The sequence below is a fragment of the Chinchilla lanigera genome, unplaced genomic scaffold, assembly GCF_000276665.1.
Source record: "Chinchilla lanigera isolate Chin_1 unplaced genomic scaffold, ChiLan1.0 scaffold00048, whole genome shotgun sequence".
Taxonomy (NCBI): Eukaryota; Metazoa; Chordata; class Mammalia; order Rodentia; family Chinchillidae; genus Chinchilla; species Chinchilla lanigera.
In genome coordinates this window covers 463,480-485,592 of record NW_004955449.1, presented here as the reverse complement: position 1 = coordinate 485,592, position 22,113 = coordinate 463,480, and the positions used below count along the sequence as shown (strand labels likewise).

At 37.4% G+C, this 22,113-nt stretch overlaps 1 protein-coding gene across 1 annotated transcript in view; it reads right to left on the bottom strand.

The window, feature by feature from the left end:
* Positions 1 to 22,076, bottom strand: part of LOC106149547 — a 110,951-nt gene extending 88,875 nt beyond the window's left edge. Inside the window, exons 1-3 of the mRNA XM_013518689.1 lie at positions 21,976 to 22,076; positions 21,435 to 21,573; positions 19,104 to 19,386 (exon numbers count right to left, since the gene is read on the bottom strand). Of these exons, the coding sequence (XP_013374143.1) occupies positions 19,104 to 19,386; positions 21,435 to 21,573; positions 21,976 to 22,076 (523 nt within the window). The remainder of the gene's footprint in view (positions 1 to 19,103; positions 19,387 to 21,434; positions 21,574 to 21,975) is intronic.
* Positions 22,077 to 22,113: the final 37 nt, after the last annotated feature.

Below are 22,113 nucleotides of genomic sequence, written 5' to 3'. Positions count from 1 at the left end.
ACTCTCACATAAAAAATGACCTCTAGTTTTGCTTTTTGATCCAGGAGCCAATCAAGGATCTTGCATTGCAGGCCAGGGATATAGCTCAGTGGCATAAGAGCTTGCCTGGCAAGCACAAGGTCCTGAGTTTGATTCCCGGTATTAAAAAAAAAAAAAAAAAAAAAAAGGATTATGCACTGCTTTTGGATATGATGCTTACCTAGTCTTTAACTTAAGGGTATTTCTTGCTCCTCTACCTTTTACTTTTTTTTTCATGACAACATTTTTTTTAAAAATCTGGACCAGTTATCTTGTAGAATGTCTGCATTCTGTATTTCTGTGATTATCTCCCCACAATTCAGATCAGGACTGCTATATAATTTGCAAATTTTTTGTTCAAAAACTAAGAATTCTAATATGGCAGCAGCACAGCATTAAGTCAAGAGTGGAACCCCTCCGAGGATGGAGCACTCAGTGACTGTACATATGCTGCATGCTCCGATTCAGGTTAAACATTTTTGTAAGTCTATTAGGCAGGTGACACGTCATACTTCTCATTGTATCACATTAAAAGATAGACCATTTTGTAAAAACCTAATTCCAGGCCTCAAATTTATCTCTATCCAGTTCTAGTTTATTATTACTTTTGGTTCTTTTTACACTTACATTTGTCAAAATACAGTGAAGATTCCAGATTTTAAACAAATTAGTAAACTGGTAGTGTAGCCCACAGTCAGCAACACATAACCATTTTAAACCTTACTTAGCATACCATCACTTATCCTTCCACACTGACCAAACCAATAATAAAATGTTTTCAAAATAAGCTGGAAATCAAAATGACAGCCAAAACATTAGTGAATCAAAAGAAAAACAAACCCAGAGCACTATCAACCAGATAAATCGCATTCATTTATCTACCCATCAAGCATATATTAAGTGCTAACTATGGGTGAGACCTACTGCTAAATTATTTTTTTTTTTAGTGACTAAGGCATAGTCCCTACACTTGAGAATTTCATAGTTCTGGGTTCAAGACTGAAATGAAATAATCACAATGCAGTGTGAGAAATGCAGGATAGAGTTGCTAAGGGGAGCCAGTTTTAAGTTCAGGCTTTATCATTTGCTAAATCTGATGAATATCCAGCATGTTTTACATATGATTCAGTGGGATTACAATGAAAGGAAAAGTACTTCGGAAACAGAATTAAAGTATTATAGGAAAATGGGAGCATTATCATTATCAATTATAATAATTTGTTTTTAATACTTTTACACAGAACATTTTCTTTGATAAAATGCTCATGAGCAATGGAAAGTTTTCTTGATTTTATGCTAAATACTTATTTTTAAAAAATGGAAGATCAACTTATTACTATGATTGAAACAAGTAGGGAATGGAGGACTGGGGTACTTCTTTCAGCCAGGAACCCTGTCTATTGACAGGTTCTTGTCATCTGTAGCAAAGTAATATATGAGATGTACACTGGATTAATATGGCACATTTCTGTAGATTAATTTTATACCAAGATTTAAAATTTTGGAATTTTTGTACTCAATAGCTGACTCTTTTCTGTAGGGGAAAGACAAGTTGTAAACGCCCTGAGAATAGAAATATGACGTTACAAAAAAAGTACCTAAAATCACAGGCATATTTATGTTATTAGATTATTATTCTTTTGTCAAGCCTAAGTGAATAGTAAAATTTAATACTTTGAGAAAATGACTAGCAAGTAACACTGACCATTATCTCTGCTTTGATCAGACACCAAGAAGAGGGAAGAACCCAACAGCAAGACTCAAAAGAAAGAAAAAGGTTTTGCTTTAGGAATCAATATTTGATCTGTTTACTTGAAAACTAAAAAAACACCACAAACTCCCATTACCAGTTCAATTTCCTGCAACAATTGCATTTGATCAAGTATCTGGACTCTAAACACAGCATTAAGGTCTACTTCTCTGCCACTGAGAGCAGCCTATAACACAAAACTATTCAGAGTCCAGTTTTTTGTTGGTTGGTCTGTCTGCTTGTTTTCTGGAACTGGGGACTGAATCCTGGGCTTTGCACATGCTGGGCAAGTGACCTACCACTAAGCTGTATCACTAGACCTTTTTAAATGTTACTTTTGACACAAGATTTCTCAAAGTTGCCCAGGCTGGTGGAACTTGGTATCTTCCTGCCTCAAGCCTCCAAGACAGCTGAGATTGTTGGTATGTGCCACCACACCCCGTGTCACTGTGCTGTTTTTACACATGAAATTTTATAATCTTTATCTGCCTTTACAGAATTATGATATTAAAACTCTTAAAACTGGAGTATGTATCATTGGTTAAAAACAAAGTTTGAAGAATTAAGCTTAAAGTACAACTGGAAGTACCAATGTTTTTTAAAAAAGAAAAATTCAAACAAGATACATATACCAGGTTTCCTGACAGCAATGAGGATGTTATGTTATTTTTCAACCATAACTAATAAGTAATAATTAGCAATAGTCAGCTAAAAAGCACAAAATATAAGTTTTAAATGAGATTGTTGTGAGCTTACAAATGAAGCTAATCCTTCATATTCTGTATATAAAGAAATACTTGAATAGAAACTATAATAAAACTATCACTCTTCCAATGATTTCAGTAATTCAACTATGAAGAAAAAAACTTGCAAATTTACAGATTGCTTAAAACTTCCATAAAGATGATTTTGAAAATTACCTTAGCCTAAAAGTTGGCCAAATTTTGTATTATATATATACAATACATGCATATATAGTATAGTATACAGTATATGTCATATATATATATTTAAATCCAGATCTGGCAAAATGAGGAAACCAAATTAGACCAGGTGTCATTGTCAATCAATAACTTTTCATTTCCTGATGATATGAAATAATATATTAAAATGGCCAAATTATGGCAGTGTATCAAATTCACATAATTCTTAACTTATGGTATTCAATAAAATTCCACACTATTTGTGAACCTCAAACCTTAATCCCACACATTTACTCTCCTTTGCTTTTGATAACAAGTATAAAAACAAGTGTAAAGTCAGGTCACTTTTTTCCATACTGATATATTTGAGCAGTTTAAAATATAAAGCTATACTGCTGAAAATATTGGCCCCATTTTTTTTTCCCTTTTCAAAAATTTCTTAGAATTTAATTCTGGGGAAAAAACAATAGGAAATGCGCACAATTGAAAGCATAATCTTCAGTTTATCAAGGGAAAAAATAACAAAAGCACTTTAAAAACAAAAGCTGAAAATCTTTAGTACATAAAGATGCCAGTGGACAAATTAGCCATGTGTGCTGTGCGAATTTCTCTTGTATGTGCTGCTCCATTTATTACTTTGACCAGTGTTTCTCGAGATGTTTTCAGTTCAGAAATTAATTTAGCTTAAATTCAATGAAATTACTGAACTTGAAAGTGATTATGTTTTTCAAGCTTTTAAAAATAGATCCTGTACGAAATACAGTGTACTGGACAGCAACCTGCAGGTGGACAGTGCACCCCTCACAAAGGACAAGGCTCGCTAACAAAGGAAGTTTCCAGGCGCAGCTGCCCACAGGACTCGCTTATTATGTAAGCACAGCAGCAAGTGCATGTAGCAACTGTTTTTAAAAAGAGAGAGCTTCAAGGACGCTTTCTTTAAATATAACAGATTCTTCACAAACCTGCCTATGAATAGTGAAAAAAAATGAGTAGTTTTACAAGTCTGACTCAGATTTCAACAGAAATTTTCTTTTACTGTTAATATTCCATGACATTGGAATGTGCTTCTTTTGCTTGACCACTTTTATGATGAAGCTGATAAAAATCAGAAGGTTACATACTGATGTAGCAATGCTACAGCTCCAAAGTGTACTGCATATGCTTTCCTCTGTCTTCTGTGAACATGTAGCTCCTTCTATTCTAATTATTCACAAAGCAATAAAAAATATAAAAGATCCTTATCAACCTCAACATAGTCTCTGTATCTTTTCTTTCCCTGTCAACAATGTTAACAGTAACAATGTGACACAGTACTAAATATTAAATATTTGAGGTAAAAAGGAAGCCTAATGCAATTACATTATGGTGGGACAGACTCCTGTTGTCCTTCACTATTAGGCCACTCGTAAATCTCATAATTAGAATTATGAATTCCTTACCAAAATTAGAAATTCTAAACTATGTTCCAACTACATCTTCTTGTTTTTAAGTAGAAAATAAAACAATTACTTTAGAAAAATTATTAATGGCCAATTTTCTTATGCCAATACTTTAAGATGTCTGGAAACTAAGTATATAATTATATGTCTCATAAACCTTACATTTTCTTTGAAAAGTATTTAAAAGGTCAATGGAGTGAAGAGAGGCAGCTCTTTCTATTACACAGATTCCAGTGTGCTTTCAAAATAACCTTAAGGTCTTCAACAAAGAATCCTGGCTCCTATACTGGAACACTTTTCAAAGTGTTAAACTGAAGCTCATCAATTTTAAGATGTTCTGACTCAAGCCTCTAGAAATCTAGACCTTAGCACTTACATAAATATTCGGATGTTCGTTCTTAAATGTTGCCAAACTTCCTTAAGCTAAGGAAAAACAGGAAATAGGTTGGCAAGTGCCATCTTGTGGACTTCTTAGAAAATGTTTTCATTCTAGTTAGTATAATTCCAGGAGCAAATAATTATTAATGCTAAATGTAACACGCTCAATAATCAAAATGTTATTGTAATTCAAATCAAAAGGTTAATTTCCCAAGGTCCAGCTGTCAATAACTAATAAACTACACGTGTGGATTTGAGTTAGATCCTCCTAAAGAATTTGAAATACTTATAGTCAAACCATCACAGTTGATCCTTATATTATCCTCAGGGGTTAGGCTGGGGAGATATACAGTATTATCAATGAAGTTTGAAAATCTGATATAACAAAGCAATTTGTAAAAGAATCTAATCAGTGAAATCAGAACAATTCTCCTATATTTGTAGTACAACAGACAAAGCTATAGGACACTGCACCTTGAGAAAAAAAAAAAAGCCCTATTTTTTCCAGGAAAACTAAACCAAAAAACATAATGAGAATTCTAAAATCCAGCAAATTAATGAATAGATATACCCACAAGTCCACTGTGTATGTTTATCTACAGCCAAAAGTTTAGAGCCTGAGTTAAGGTTACAGTACATAAAGAAAAAACAAAAGAATAATAGAGCCAGTGCAGTGCAGGCCTGCAATCCCAGCACTTTGGCAGGCTAAGGCAGGAACACTACAAGTTCAAGTCCCACCTGAGCAATTAGCAAGACCCTGTCTCAAAATAAAAAGGGGCTGGGAATGTAGCTCAGTGACAGAACACCTCTGAGGTCGATCCCCAGTACCAAAATTAAAAAATGACTAATAGAACATAAAATAGACCAGAATCACAAAGTACATATGACTCTCTTCAGACTTTATAACTAGTATAACTTTATTAATTCATATAATATTAAAGAAAGAATATTAATATTCAAGAATTACCCAGCACTGCTGTTTATACAGAATCTTTAATTATATCACTGTCCCTTATTCAAACACTGTTTTACAGAGGTAAGAAGAAACTGCTTTTGTTCCATTTTTTAGGTTAAAGAATCAGAAACAATTTTTGAGAACCTTATGAAGACTAAATATTTAGATGAGAAAGATTTCATACAGATGTACTGTCTTCGTATACCTGGTCACTGTCAGCCATTTTTATCTTATCCAGGATGAGAAAGGGAGGGGTGACATAATATTCATGATGATAGTCTAAACTGAGGAAGACCAAACTCTCCAAGTACATGCTAAAGAGTGCTACACCATGCCAGGACATAAGACTTTCCCGGTGTGGGTAAAACTGGGCCATAAAAGGTGGTATGAAACACGAGTAAGTGAAATGCATGGTATCTCTTTGAATTCGTCCCTATTCAACAGGTACAACTGGGCGTAGGACAAAAAATATCACGTATGGTCCACTCTCTTTGACCCTAACTGTACCTCAGTAACAGAAATCTTCAGCTCACTGGCTTCCCTCTCTCTCTCATTCAGTCCAACTCAAGCTTCATCTTTAGTATAATCTTATCCTCCCTGACACCACCACCAAAGATTAGTACCAGGTGTCAGATTTTCCATTTAGAGTCTCATCAACCAGGGACTTGTGGCTGCCTTGTGGCCAGCCCAAAGATATGTTTTCTTTGGCCTACATAGTGTTTTCTTAACAGCCCAAATCATCCACATTTAACATTAGGAAATCCCTCAACATTCCCTATTGTCTTTGTCACCTGTCTGCCTACCGTAAACATCCAACCTGGCAGCCCTTGTTTACATTTTTTTCTAAGTCCCCCATTTTTTCTTCTGAGTTCTTTTTCCTGACACACTTTCTCAGAAATAAAAGGGAAATCACACAATGGTCACGTTTATGATATATGAAGCAATAACTACTTCAGGATTCTTCCTGAATTTTCTTCTAAAATAGTGCTTAATCCCAATTATGCTACAGGCTGATGCAGCAATGCCTGGAGAATTATAATCATCTTTTTGATCCATGATTTTAAATGTAAAATTGAGGGAAGCAGGGCATGATGGTACAAGCATGTAATCCCAGCTCATGCAGGAGGATCCCAACTTTGAGGATAGCCTGGGCCTCCTGGCAAAAACCTATTACAAAATAAAATATAAACCTAGGTTGAGGCAGGAGGACCCCTGACTTGGGCAACTTGGAGACTCAGCAAGATCCTGTCTCAAAATGAAAAATGAGGCGAGGATTTAGCTCAGTGTGAAAGCCCTGCTTTCAATCTCCAGTACTGCAAAATTAATTAGAATAAAATATAAAAAGGCCTGGGGATGTAGTTCAGTGGTAGAGCAACCCTGAGTTCAGGTCCCACTACAGAACAGGCAATGATGGGGGGTGCTCTCTGTTAAAAGAACTGAGGAGAGCTGTGTTATGATTTAACTGTCTTCATGGGATGAAAGGGGAAAAAAGATACTTGGGAGGAAAAGGGGGGCATTATTTTTGCCAAATTTCAGTTAGTTAAAGATTTTTGTCTACAATCTCCTGCATCTGTTTTAATAAAATCAGCCCAGTGCATTCCACTTTGCAAGTGTTGTCAACGATTTTTTCTTCGTGCTTTATAAGCACATTATTTAGGATATACTAATATATTTAATTGTTTTTCAACTATGTGATAGTAGTCTATCGAAGCTTTCTTAGGAGAATCTTTTAGAGTAGGATACCAGAAAATGAAATGTAAAGCCTATTAAATATCATTAAGTTCTTTAGAAATTGCAGTTGAGTAATAAATATTATAAGTATACCAGTTCATACAAGTTTACAGCATTAACAAAGTAGTATTTTTTAATTCTGAAAGTTTCAGATTGCTCTAATTTAGGAACACAAATTTCATTTGCCTTAAAATCATAACCTAAGTTTCAAAAAGTACTGCTCAATGGTAATTATGAAAAACTACTGCATTTTCCTCATAATAGTATATAAAATTCATAAAAGTCATAGTCTCTCAGTCTAAAGATTATTTATTAAATCTAGTTTAATTGTATAATCACAATTAAAACTAGCTTAATTTTTAATTAAACCTGTTTAAGTTTTCAAATAAAAGATAAATATGTCAATTAAAAAACTCTATCTTGCCATCTAATTTTTATGACAGCTGAGAACACACAACAATATATTAAAGTTTTATGCTTATTTTAAATGTATCCTTGGCTGTGAGAAAGTTACTTTGGGACAGATCTTTTAAAAATTACCCAGGGCTAGGGATATAGCTCAGTTGCACAGTGCCCACCAGGCAAGGGTGAGGCCCTGAATTCAATTCCCGGTACCAAAATAATAATAATAATAATAATAATAATAATTATCTAATACTTGTGTACGTAAAATACGTCAATTATCCTTCTTCCCCAATAATGGAAAACAGCTTATTACAAGATCAGAAAATGTTGGACATTTTCTGTTGAGATCTCTATCAAATTTTAATTAATTAAAAATCATTCCAAAAATAGATGTGACATTTTCAAATACCTGTTTTCCCCAGGGTTGATTATTAGACTTGACACACAAGATAAAAGGAGAAAAGTCTTGATTAGAAGAGTGAAATATCTGAAGGCACCCTGAGGTCTGACCTCAAAGGAACAAGTCCTGGGGCTGGAACGTGCAATCACTAATCACTGCTTCCTCCTCCCATTCCTCTTAAAGCTTGGTGGGGTGGGGGTGGGGGTGGCGGGGGAGCAGAGGAGGGAAAGGTAGAAGAGGAGAGGAGACAGACTGAGGGGAGTGGGGACACAGACCAGGGAGCGAAAAGAGAGCACGAGCTCCTCCATCTGGACAGACCTAGGAAGAGGAGGTGGGGTGGCAAAAAGAAAGGTTTGTTACCCTCCAGGCAACTACTGCGCTTCCTTCCACTTGTCTGGAAAGTACAGGCCTCAAAGTGTTGTGGAAGTCTCCTTGCTGCGCAGCAATGGCTGTTTCATTTTTTACTAAACCATTAATCCATTTTGTCCCTTTTCCTTTTGAGATAATTCATTCTTATAACTTCAATTAAAAGAATGAATTTTTGACTTCAATTGAAAGAATGAATGACAAGCCCAGAGATTGTTTCTCATTCAAGGAATGTTAACTTCAAAGTCTCTGGATAAGTTTTAATCATTATGATTAAAAAAAAATAACAATGAGTTGTGTTTTTAATGGGTCTCATCTCTACATATACATAAAATGAGCATTATTATAATATCCAAATTGGAGACAATGAACAAATGCAATCCTAAGACTTAACTTTCAGACATGGAAAAGTCAATTTTTCACAATAAAATATTATAAGCAATATGTGAAATATCCTACAAACTACTTAGTTTATCTTTTTTAGTAGTCACCATTTAACAGATACCAGCATATTCCCAAAATTGATCAGTGTGGGTTTTTTGGTCCACTTCTAGTGACTTCTAGTCAGCCACACTAAAAACTCACAGGCCACTTTATAAACACTGTAGAAGAGTCCTGTGAATTTGGCCAACCTACAAAAAATATCAAATGTAGACCTGAGAAAAAGGACTTCCTTTCACCATCTTCCTGCTAACAGCCTAACTGTAGAAGAACAGAAAACAGACATCAAACCAGAAGCTTATATCCTTTTTCTGACCTTTCAGCAAGCTCTTCCCAGGAGAGACCTTTCCGACTGAACACTAGACCCATGGCAACATTAAAGGGGCCAAAAGTTCACCCTGCATTAACAATCCCTGTTTTTAAAGCTACTGTTTCATGTCCTTTCTCCTCTGCTCTGAAGTGTAAAGTGCTTGTCATAGGACACAAAGAATAAATCCAAACATAATTTTACCACAAACTTTTGGAAAAAATCATGCTGAGAAAAGCAACCAAGTCCTCAACAATGGATATATCTGCCCTCAACAAGCAACAATATTGCAAGAATATATGGACTTCTTCCCTTGAAGACCAAAAATAAAATACTGGGCAACAAAAACAATACATGAGACATTTTGAGATAGAAACTATTGCTAACTCGGTTAAGGCATTATAAAGTAATGTAAAAACTTAATGGTTTATATTTTTACTCTGGACACTTAAACTACAGACATACCATGGTTTAAGAGCTCTTTTATTCACCTAACAAATGTTTTGAGCACTAAAATGTGTGAAGCACAGTGCTAACTACCATAAAGACTACAGAAAAGAGAAGGACATGAACCTTAAGGAAACCATCTGCCTAGAACAGACAGGACAAAGACAAGATCTATAAATACTAAGAAGGAATGCATTAACAAATGCCATGGGAGACTCACAGACCACTCACAAGAACTCAGAAAATCAAGGGATTCCTTTTAGTGAGTGGCAGGGGTGGAGAGAGCTGAAAATAAAGAAACAGGTGTGAAGGCCTTGCAGCGACCATCTACAAGAATTAGCAGATGACTGGGTGTCAGAGGCAAGAGGCAAAGGCTAGAAGAATAAGCACTCACGCTCTGGGGCTGGAACACGCTGTCTGAAGTGTCTATGTGAAATCCAGCTAGAAATTTGAAGCCTATGGAAGACAGAGCTGGTGACAGAGACTAGAGTCATCCACGAGGGCTCTTTTTTCTTTTTTTTGGTATCAGGAATCAAATTCAGGACCTTACACTTGCCAGACAGGCACTTGTGCCACTGAGCTATATCCCCAGCCCCACAGGGCTCACTTTTAAAGCCTGCATAGCTCCAAAAGATGTCATTTCCCAAAAAGCACTGATATTTAGGGGAGCAAACACAGGAAACCGATGATGGGTGAAAGGAAGGAAAGGAAACAGCAGGAAAATAAAATGTCTTAAAGGACAAGAGAAAAAATAGTTTCAAAGAAAGCTATCAAAAATAAACAGTACAGAAAGATCACACATGACAACTGGAAAAAAGCCACTGGATGTTCGCTGTTGATACTTTCGGGTGCACAGAAGCACAAGGCAGCAGCTGTGACAAGATGTTCTCGCTGTCCAAACTTTAGAGAGGCTCCTCTAGGTTCTCTTCCCATCCAGGCCTCAACCTTACCAGGCCTGTGAGCCCAGTTTAAGCAAGAAGCTTGCTATACCGCTAAATCTCTCCACCTATGATATGTGATCACTCTTGATATCTAATCAAATTCCTCCTTCCCCAGCCTTTATATCTGATCACCCCAGCCTGGCCTCAATATTAGGTGAGTAACCCTCCCACATACACTCTTGATGTTTTCTCTTAGTAATGTTACATCCACCACCTCCAACCTGCTTCACAGCTATACATTCAGAGTTGAGCTCAATCTCTTTTCCCTACTGCAATAGTACTGACATTTATCATGAACATGGTAAATAAAATCTTCCTTGCTATTTTAACAAGTGTCATTTTTTTTCAATTGTCAACCTCTCTTTTCACTACAGATGAATGACATTTGCAAATACCCCATAAGTAATTATGATAAAGTACTGTGCTGTGCCACTGTAGTTGGGAAAAGATGGAAGCAGACGAGGGTTAAAGAATAAGCAGCCACACAGAAAGCAGCGGTGGGCATACAGGCAGCTCTCTCCACAAAACTTTGGCAAAGGGAGGGCACTAATCATTCATCAGGGTGCTTAAGTGACAGTACCAAAGTTGAGGAAAGGCTTTATCGTAGAGAATAAATAGCAAAGCATGGTTGTAATCAGAAGAAGCAATCCAGGAAGAGACACAAACTAATGATACAACAGAGAAAAATTCCCACATTCATTGTTTTCCATCTTCTTGCATTGTTCTTTTTATACATACCTCAAATTCTGCCAGAAGAACAAGAGGTATTAATAACAGAAATAAAAGTCTTATTTAAAAACATGAATGTTTAAATGGTTGCTTATGTATGTTCTTCTAATAACCATACACCAACAGAAATGTTCACGTAGCACACAAATTTACTATTACAGAAGATTATATTGTTTTTATTTTCAGATCTCTAAAAGGTTAAGTGAGCCATCTGCACACTGAATTCTGATTCAATTTGATTATGTTCCCTACTTTGAGGGTAAACATGAACAAACCAAGTTAATTTATGTACAATTCCTTTATACTATTGAAATGAAAATGAACAACAGTTCAATGATGTGGAATTTGTTATCCAATTATGCCAAATAATTTAGAAACATCTGCTGGTTATTAGTAATACTATAGTTAAATCTCAAAGAATACATGCCCAGAGAGATTTCCTTTTTATTCAAGACTAAGCATGTAGATGGGAAATTCACAGTAGAATATGATACAATGGCATGTGTACTAAACTAAAAAGCAAAGCAAAAATAATAAAAGCAAAATCCAGGATATGTATTCTGAAAGTCAGCTTTTTGTTGCTATGATAAAATACCTGAGAACAGCAATTTAAAGGAGGAAAGATTTAGTTTGGCTCATGGTTTCAGAGATTTGAGTCCATGTCAGGTGGCTCCGTTGGCAAGGCAGAGATTTGAGTCCATGTCAGGTGGCTCCGTTGGCAAGGCTCCGTTGACAGAAGAGTGCTGCACAGGAAATCTGTTTACCTCTTGGCAGTCAACAGAGAGAAGGAAAGAGCCAGAGAAGAAAGGCTCGGGACCAGACATAGTGCCCAAGGTCACATCCCCATGAACCACTCCCTTCAACCAGGCCCCACCTCGTCTTTCCATCACCTTCCAACAATGCTAGCAAATATGATCTATCAGTGGATCAGCCCACCAACAATCCTTATCATCCAATTGTCTTCTAAATCCCCACCTCTGAAAGACTTTAGATTTTAGATCTAAATCATAACAGTGAGGATTTGAGTAAAACTCTGTAATTTCTAACATTCATTCAATTAGTGAGTAAAGGCTTTATCGTAGAGACACTGTTACAAGTACTGTTACAAGTCCATAAGTGGACACTGAACCTACCTCTTGGAAATTGGTTAGTTTAACAGTTCATTAGACACTGGCAGTTAAGGATAAAGTAGTAATCTGTAGCTTTCTCATTGGGGAAACTTAACTAACAAGAGAGACAAAAAACTTTAACCATTGTGTCACCACATGACCAGAGCTAGAACAGATAGGTATACAGCATTGTGGGTGGAGAAAAAAGGGTAACTCACAAAGAAAGGCTACTTAGGAGACAGAACCATTCACACTGAGATTTTGAAGATGCATAGACACGAGTGAGGGCAAAGGCTAGGGAAATCATGGTGCCAAAGGCACAGTAAGCAACTTTCTGGAAACATCAAGCAGTTCAGTATGGTTAAAACACAGCCTCAAAAGAGATACAGACAGAGAGAAGATCAGGCAGATGGGAAAGTAAAGGTCCTTTCTTGACAGCTTATATGTAACTTACAGGGTTTGGATTTAATCTTCATGGTAATACAGAATTTTAAGTACAGAAGATTTTAAGTAGGACTTTAAAGAAGTGAACTGTTAAACTAACCAATTTCCAAGAGGTAGGTTCAGTGTCCACTTATGGACTTGTAACAAGAATAATGTGAAACAATAAAGGAAGAAAAAGAAAGCAAATATTTAAGTTGATTCATGGTGGTTATAAATACTAGATATAATATAAATATAAATATAATATAAATACTAGATATAAATACTAGGTTATAAATACTAGAGACAAACTCCTTCATTATATGTTTATTCTTTGTTACGCCTACTATGTCTCAAATATTGAGTTTATATCCTTGATGTTTTAAGTGCCATGAGGGAAGGGACTGCACCTGGCTGGCTGGTGTATTTTTCACGTTTTCGGAGTGCCAGTGGTGTCAGTGCCCAGCAGTATCACAGAAGTCTATTTGATCTTTGCTGTGAATACCAGAGCCAGGTCTCCCCCAGAACATCCTCATGTGACATGGACAATCACACATGGAACATCTTTAGGCACACACATAAGTAGAAATACTTTAGAACTACTTTTTTAAGCAGGTCAACAGACTTGTTAAGAGGGGTTGAGGGTATAGGTTAATAGTAAAGCACTTGCCCTCGGTTCGAACTCCAGTATCACGAACAGTCAAACAAATTGTGCTTGCATCTTGTATCTTTGCTTCCATTTCATTTATAGTAATGATAACATTAGCGACAATATTAAGTATGTTCAACCACTGTGCTAAGAATCTTACATACATGATCTCATTTATTTCTATGCAAAGAGGAGAAAGGACTCTATACTCCCTGTTTATATATAAGGAAAATGAGACAAGAACATATAGCTGGCATGGGCAGAGAAAAGATTAAACACTGCTCTCTTATTCCAAAATCTAAGCCCTTTCCACTACACTACATGCTATAGAAGGATCATCCTGCACAAGCTTCCCATCTCAAAGTAAAGTCTAGAGAACTTAATGGCCCATAGTACCACAGAGAGTCTGTGACCCTCCCTCTCCCAGGTGCCTCTGTCCTTATCTGGACCCCACCATCCCTGACCATTTCAAGACAGAGCTCCATACCACTTGCCCTGTTTATTTTTCTTCCTAGCAGTTACTACCTGAAACGTTACATTTTAATTATCTCTCTCCCCCACTACAAATATAAACTCTCTGCGGACAGGAAGTAATACATACCTGGCATATATTAGACACTCGATAAATGTTCACCAAACAGAAACGTAAACAAATAACAATTTAGGCAAACACATCCCAAGCCTCAGAGCTACTCAGCAAAATTATTAAACAGCACCACTCATGCTTGCTTCCTTCTCTCACTTAATAGTATCATCTATCCGTTCCACCAACTCCAAAGCATCCTGTACTTTTTCAGTACAATTTTATTACACCACCTCCTCACAAACCCTTCTTAGTAATGCCCTACACTCTAAATAAAACTTCTGCTACTATATTTTTCTGTGGCAGGTCTCACTATGTGGCCTGGCTGAACTTGAATTCTGGGCTTACATGATCCTTCTGCCTCAGCCTCCCAAGTAGATGGGACTATAGACACACATGACCCCAATCTTTTAAAACTGCTTCCTTTTCTCTCACAGTATAACTCCCTCAATCAAAATGCTTTCCCTATGTCTTATCATTTTAAGATCTTCTATCCAAGTTGGGATAACTGAACTGCTGATGTCTGTTGGTTTATTGAAAGGAACAGTTAATGCTTCAATCTTTTCTTTTGACCAATTTTGCATGCTTATATCTGGTAATATGAAGAACTAATTTGAAGACAACAATATGCAATATAACAACCATTGTTGAATTCCTACCATCTTGATTAGTGAAACTCTGTATTGTTTTTAATGTTTTTTAAATTTTTTTAAAATTTTATTTAATTGTTTGATCAATCTTGCATTCTTACATCTGGTAATCTGAGCAACTTCATTGAAGATAACAATATGTAACAACCACTGTTAATTCCAATCTTGTTTTGAAAAATTTTGTATCATTTTTATTGTCTCTGTGTTGTTTTGTTCTCTTTTCTCTTTAAAAAAAAATCTATCCATAAATTGTATCTTTCATGCTACATAAGAATTTGTTCCTATATTTAGCTTGATATTCCTCATAGGTAACACGCTGAAAATCTTATTTTAACTTTAATACAATGTTGTAAAACTCATTTAGTGGGGAAGGTCTGCAGAGGAAAAAATTTCAGTCAAGCATGTCACAGGGACATCTCCGGCACTCACCTGTTGTCTGCCCTACCCAGCTACTTCAAAACCTAGTTATTGCTACCAAATTTCACAGTCATTAAGGAGCTAGGAAGCAATGACAAAGTTCTACATAAAAAGTATGCTACAGAAAGGACAGGCTGTACAGGACTGAAGAGATGTCCTAATGGTAGAAATGGGACAATGAGGAAGGATTAGCAATTTAAAGAGCCCACAGGACCATTTAGCTTTTGAAGTATCATGTTTGCGGTCATAAAAACCATTCAAGTAGAGATGGGTTTCTTGGACCCTATTCTTTCTCAGCTTGCCTCACACCATGAACTATATTCAGCCAGTCAAATCCAAAGGTAAAAAGTCAGAGCGGACAGAGTAGAAAAGGGAAAAGAACTTCCAGTGTGGCTGGTTGGGAAACAGTGAGGCTCCAAGCGCATCATTGGACAACTGGCAACAGTCCTGGCCCAAGCCATCTTCCCTTCTCCCAAGAACCACTTGCTTTCTCACTTTAACACATCCACTTGGGGAAAAATGGCAGTTTTACCCACCAATTATTTTTATTTATTCTGGTTTTGGGGGTGCGGGGGAATGAAAGGAAAAAACCTAAAGCATTTTCTGTTTTGTTTTTTTTTTCTTTCCAGATTAAAAGAACTAACTTCCTTTCTAAGTAAACTTTTTTTTTTTCTTTTTTCTTTTTTGGCTCATTTAACTAATCACAGCTTAAAGCATACTTTTATTTTTGGTACTGGGAATCAAACTCAGGACCTTGTGCTTGCCAGGCAGGTGCTTGAGCCACTGAGCTATATCCCTGGCCACATATTTTACATACTACAAAACTCACCCTTTTAAAGTGTACAACGCAGAGGTTCTTAGTATATTCACAAAGTATTCACTCTTACAAAAATAAGGAGCCAAGCTAGGAATATACATTTATAAATGTCAGGCATGTTTTTCTATTCATGTGACTTTCAATGTAAAACACTGAAATATTCTGTTTCTCAATTTCTTTCTATCTTGTTTCTTAAGGATATTTGAGACTACAGAAATCATTCTCTGCATAAGACTGACTTATGGCTGGAAATATGATTAGAGGAACAGATTTGTTTTGAATTGGGTTTTTATAGAAAGTTCAACGGTTTCACTTAGTTTACACATTCCAAATTCAAGTTTTCTAAAGACCCTGTTATTGACACTTCATATCAGATTGAGAAGACCGGAAAAAAAAAAAAATTGAGAAAACACTCACTATTCAAAGCAAGGATGTTATCAGACTTTGAAAAAAGCTACACCCTCCTTAACTGTCAAGGTCCCCTTTGTTACAGCTGCACTTCATAGGACAGTAAATTGTTAATTTCTAGGTTAAACCAATCTGATAAAAAAGTATAACTTCTTTTACTAATGTCATTCCTTTAAAACTGTTATAAAGACATACAAAGCATGACAAAACAGCACTTCTCTGCCTAATTCTCTTATGATGGCTTTAAATTCATCTAAAAAATGGTGGCTTTGGAGGTCAAAAAACCCTTACTTTTGTTATGTATAAAGCAGATACACATACTCTATAAAAAGATACACAGTATAAAATACATTTTTTTTATTTTGAAAACAAGTTGGAAAAATGTCTAAAAGGCTAGGGGATCCAGGGTTTTTTTGTTTTTTTTTTTTTAAGGTTGACAAAAAAACTGATCTAGTTTTACCTAAAACTCTTAACAAATATGTCAAATTTTTATAATTATTCATATCACTATCTTCTACCTTCAGAGATTAAACTACATATAGGGTGGTAACGTACAGAGGCAGATGTGACTCAAAAGAATTCATCACTAATATTCCCCCACATGCTGTACACAGAGGGCGACTTCCAGAACTATAACAACTATAATTCTTTTCTCTGTTACACAGAACCAAAGATCCACACATTAAAGACAACTTTCTAAAGCTGAAAGTTTAAGTTTTTGACATCACTAAGAGAAGTAAGGCAGATAGGAATTTAAGAATAATGATTTTGATGACAGCTGAAAAGATAAAACATTCTGAGACAGGCAGAAAAGCTCTCACCACTGGGCCACCTTCTCTAGTCTTTGGCACACATGAAAAATAAAAACGTCAGCTAAAGTGTACTCAAGTTGGAGTTTTCTTTAAAATAAGCTATTGGTCAATTCATAGAGAAAATGTTCAGTGGACCTGTCTTTTTGAAAACAAATTTTAATCTCAGGAAAGTCAAACAGGATATCAGAAAATTTTCTAGCTACATCACAAAACATGCTATTGCCATTTTAACTCTTCCAAAGGATCTCTACAAAGATGACTACAGGTATGTGTGTCAGGGCAGTGATAAAGTAAGATAATGAAAAGACTTCTGTGGCAGCAGTGCCTAAGGAAAGTTGGTAAGAAATTACAGTAAAATCCCAAGTACTTTACGACATGTGACCCACTGCCAGGTGTGGTGCTACAAACCTGTAATCCCAGCACTCTGGTGAAGCACCAATTGGAGCCCAGCCTAGGCAATTTCACAAGTTAGGGAGACCAGCTAGTGCTCTACTGATGTGGCCAACAGGGCCTTCTGAGATAGCCAGCCAAGAAGTGATCTCAGGCTTTCCTGCTATCCAGTGATTACCAGGCTTCCTCATGCAATTACCCTGTGCTTCCCTACAGGGGAAGTTATGACAAAGCCTCCATGGAGTTGTCACAGTACAGGGCCCAAAAGGGAGTCCCCCAAAGTGCGGATGGAAGCCTGGACTCTCCCCACCCATGGGGCACGTTGCAGATTCACTGACTTCCGTAAAGAGTTTTCAGGACAAGTCAGTAAAAGGCATAGAGAGGTTTATGCGGCAGAATTCTAAAAGTACAAACTCAAAAGAAAGCGCAGGCCCAGGAGGGAGAGGCGTGCCTTGTGGCCTAGAACGGGATATATTTATGGGGCGTTGAGGGTGGAAACCCGGGAACTGGTGAACCTGTGGAAAGAGATGATCTGACTTATAGGTAAAAGGTGGAGGCCCTTTCCGAAGGGGAAGGGTGCCCACTTATCCCAGGTGACAACCATCATAAGCAACAGAGCACATTCCGCCTGAAAAGGAAAGGCCCCTTTTTTCCGGAGAAAAGGAATGGCCAGTTCGAGGGTGGAAAAACCCTACATGCAAGAAAGAATGGTCAGGGCCCACTTACAGGTGAAAACGCAGGGCCAGGCTTACATGTATTTAAGGGCTTTAGAATTTTAGTGGGTTTGAGGCAGGGTAGAAAAAACAGAGATAAGAAAAAGGAGACAAGTAAACTCTTAAGAAGAAGACTGCAACTCTCAGAACTCAGTAGTAGTTACCCCAGGTGACCCACAGCAACATTTCCTTGGTTGGACTTAGCTCGTCCTTCCAGACCTGTCACATCCAAAACTCCTCAGAATACTGTGAGTCCATAGTGTCTTAATTGAGAAAGAAAAGAAATCCCAAGAGAAAGTAATAGGCTAAGGAAATCCAAAGAATATTTAAATTACCTGTATTTAAAAATATTGGGCCATATCTGTAAAATGGGCTGGTACCGTTTTGCAGGGGGCAGCCCACCTTTTTCCTATTTCCAGAAAAGAAGTGTCTATGTATCTGTGTGTGTTCTCTCTCTCTCTAGTACTTTTTCCTTTAATTTCCACCTAATATAACCCTTTCTGTGCCTTACTGACTAGTCCTGAAAAATCTTTTTTCCAAGACATACATCACTGAATCTGCAAACTTATTTTATAGGGAGGATAGGTAATGTTCCTTACATCAGTTTCAGGAATCTCAGGCCCTGTCTGGTGACAGATTTGTGTCCTAAAGCTGCATTTTTTCTTAAAAATACCGTTTTACCTCCTTTCTATCCACCTTTATTTCTTCTATCCTACCTCAGAATTAGGTGCTGCTAAGCACATGGAATTAATGATGCCTTGGTACTCGACTGACTGCTCTGAAACTCCTGAAACTGGGTACAGTACAAAATGCATTCTGGGGTGAAAATCTTGTCCAGGTACTTACTGTTTGGTGGTTTGGTACTCAACGCGCAATCTAGAACTAGAACTTGCCTGACTTACTGCTCTTTCGAGCCCAAACAACGTGTCTGCGGCTGGCCATCTTCAGTACTCCCGTGCCCCGAGAAGCAGGTAACGCCCAGGAGGAGCCCTGTAGCCGTGAGTGAACACTGCCTGGAACTGGACAGAACTGCAGAGCGCAGCTCCACTTTAAGTGCTCAGCCCCGCCTCCTGCACGCTGCCAGAGGTGGAGTCTACAGTGCAAATCAGCCAAGGGAGGGGAGCTGGAACCACATTTAGATAACTTCTTAGATATGGGGACTTTCCAAACTATATCACGGTCATACTGAGATACAGCATCATTTAAAGACAAAGAAAAATAGTTGGAAACCCTTGAACTTTCAAAGGCACACATTTTCAAGGCTGAGGAGTGGCTCTGGCTAGAGCGCTACTCGCTAAGCATGAGCCAGGCCTTCAACCCTGTACCAAGACGCACATCCTTCAATGCCCAAGTGAGGCTATGAAATCATGAGAGTGGTTCTTCCATCACAGAACAAGATATCCCGCAGCAAAAGTATTATTTTAAACAGCAAAGGTGATTAGTAGTGAGGGCCTCAGCTTAACAAGCACTTGACTGAGTTCTTGTATTTAAGAAAGAAGAACTATTAGGTGTGTATGAATTAGGTAACTTTAGAGGCTCTTGCTTTGTAAAGCTCACTTTCAGTGACTTCCTCTAAAGTGTTCATTCCTTACATTTACAGAAAGCCTGGATGGAAAGGCAAAACACAAAGTAAGGCTCTGCCTCAACTACCACGACACACAAGAGAACCCAGCACTGGTTACTGCAGATGAGCTGAAGGTGGGAAGGGCTGCGCTGACTTGGGACTGATAGCACATTCATCTCTTTTCTCGTCTTGATCTTCTTATCAACATCTCACACAACTTTATCATCTCACTGCTCCCTTTGTTCTGCGTTGCTCATTAAGAATAAATATAAGCTGGGCATAATAGTGCATGCCTACAATCCCAGCATTCGTGAGGCTGAGGCAGGGGGATGGCAAGTTCGAGGCCACCCTGGATACACTAGGAGACCCTGCTTCAAACAACTAAATAAAAAAGAGTGAATATAAAGGAACACAGGTGCTTCTGACTAAGACCAACTAGTTAAGTGGTAAGAAAACCTAAAATAAAATCCAGTTCTTCTAACCCTAACTTCTTTTCACATTTACAAAAGCTATTCAGAATTGGGCAAGTTTGAACCAATCTCCTAATATTTATAATTAATTCAATGGCTCTCGAATCTGAGTGTGCCTAAGAATCACAAGAGGTGATTCTTGCAAAGTCCCATTCCCCAGTCTTTGGACAAAGCACCTACATTTTTAACAGACGTTCTGATGACTCATCTTCAACCACACTTAAAACAGTTACTACTCTTATCAGTACCTAAAAAACAGCTTCTGTTCACAAGGGTAATGTGCTTTACAATACAGAAATGTTCACACTGTGAGTGAATTTTGTAAACTGAATTCTATTTTCCCACAAGTGGACCTTAGAATTAAAACACACTATTTCCTGTGAGGAAGGGGAGTTTCTACTGTACTATCTTCTGGAGGTCAAATTCCACGTGAATCCTTACCTCACCTCCACCTAGGCGGCAAAAAACAACATAGGAATCCTTTTAAAAGAACATTATCAGACCCAATTCAGCTCTTTTATTCATCAGGAATGTCAGTATTCTAAAAGTGCTTGACTTGTAAATCTTACTTTTGAATACAAACTGTGAAAAATGTCTTTAGGCCTATAATCCTAGCACTCAGGAGGCTGAGGCAGGAGGGTCACTGTGAGTTCGAGGCAAGCCTGGCTACAAAGTGAGTTCAAGGCCAGCCTGAACTGCATAGTGAAATCCTGTCTCAAAAAGACAAAAGAAAAAAAAATGTCTTAGGAAGGAAAATTAACTTAATTAGAAATTGTTGTACACAGAAATCTTCAGGACACCTCACTGCTAAAGTATATTTTAGCTACAATAGTTGCTAATGCGCTACAACAATTTCTTCAAAAGAAAATACCAAGTACGGTTAGAGCCTCAACTTAATTTTTAACTTTTGTACCAGAAAGTCCTTTAAAAGGACTTTATTTAAAATAAAATGCTTCCACTAAATAATGCACAGTAGACAGAAGATATTGAAAAACAGGAGGATTTTTCGGAGAAAGAAGAAATAAAAACTAACTCTGATTCCAGGAGATTAATTCAGTTGGAGCGTATTTACATCAACAGTCATCCTAGGTATGTGATGAGCCTGATCAGGTGACATAAAATTTAACTGGAAATACGATATTGTGAGTAACTTACTAAGAGTATCCTTCTAGCTACCAACTAGTTAGCTATCACTGTACCTGCTGCTTTGATAAAATGACTACTTTGAACATCCACTTTTTCACATACTGAGTTTTCCTGAAGTGAGGCTCATAAATAGTCTGGTTTTGTAAAAGGAAACCACGTATCTTTTCAGTCCTTCTTCCCAATCCTTTGTCACTGTAGACGATGAAAAAAAAATTCTTGAAGTCTTAACCACTGAAACAATAGTGGTAACCGCATCACGAAGATAACATTTCTTTCCTAAAGGAACGCTCAAAAAAAAAAAATTTCTTCTGATTGTACTCATCTTCCAGTCACCAACTTTCTTATTTGCTCTCATTCGTTAGAGCAAACATTTGCAGTGTTAACCGATTCAGAAATTATTATTTCCAATGGAATACACAATGCCCCTCAAAAACAAACCAAAAAAATCCCCTATCAATCTAACTAAAAGCAACACATGCATCTGGTAATTCTAGGGAGGATGCGGATGCTCAGACATCTTCCTCCCAATCAATAAACTTTCCAGGATCTTTATTTACCGACTTGGGAAAGGTGGGTCAGAAACAACTAGGCAACTTCGCTCCCAAGTTGGCGCCTTGGAGAACGCTCGGAGGTTTACGCGACGCCCAGGACCCCTGAGCCTCCCAGCGCCGCACTGGCCGGGGAGCAACGCCCATCGGCCCTGCAGCGAGAGGGAACAATGGGCGCGGCGCG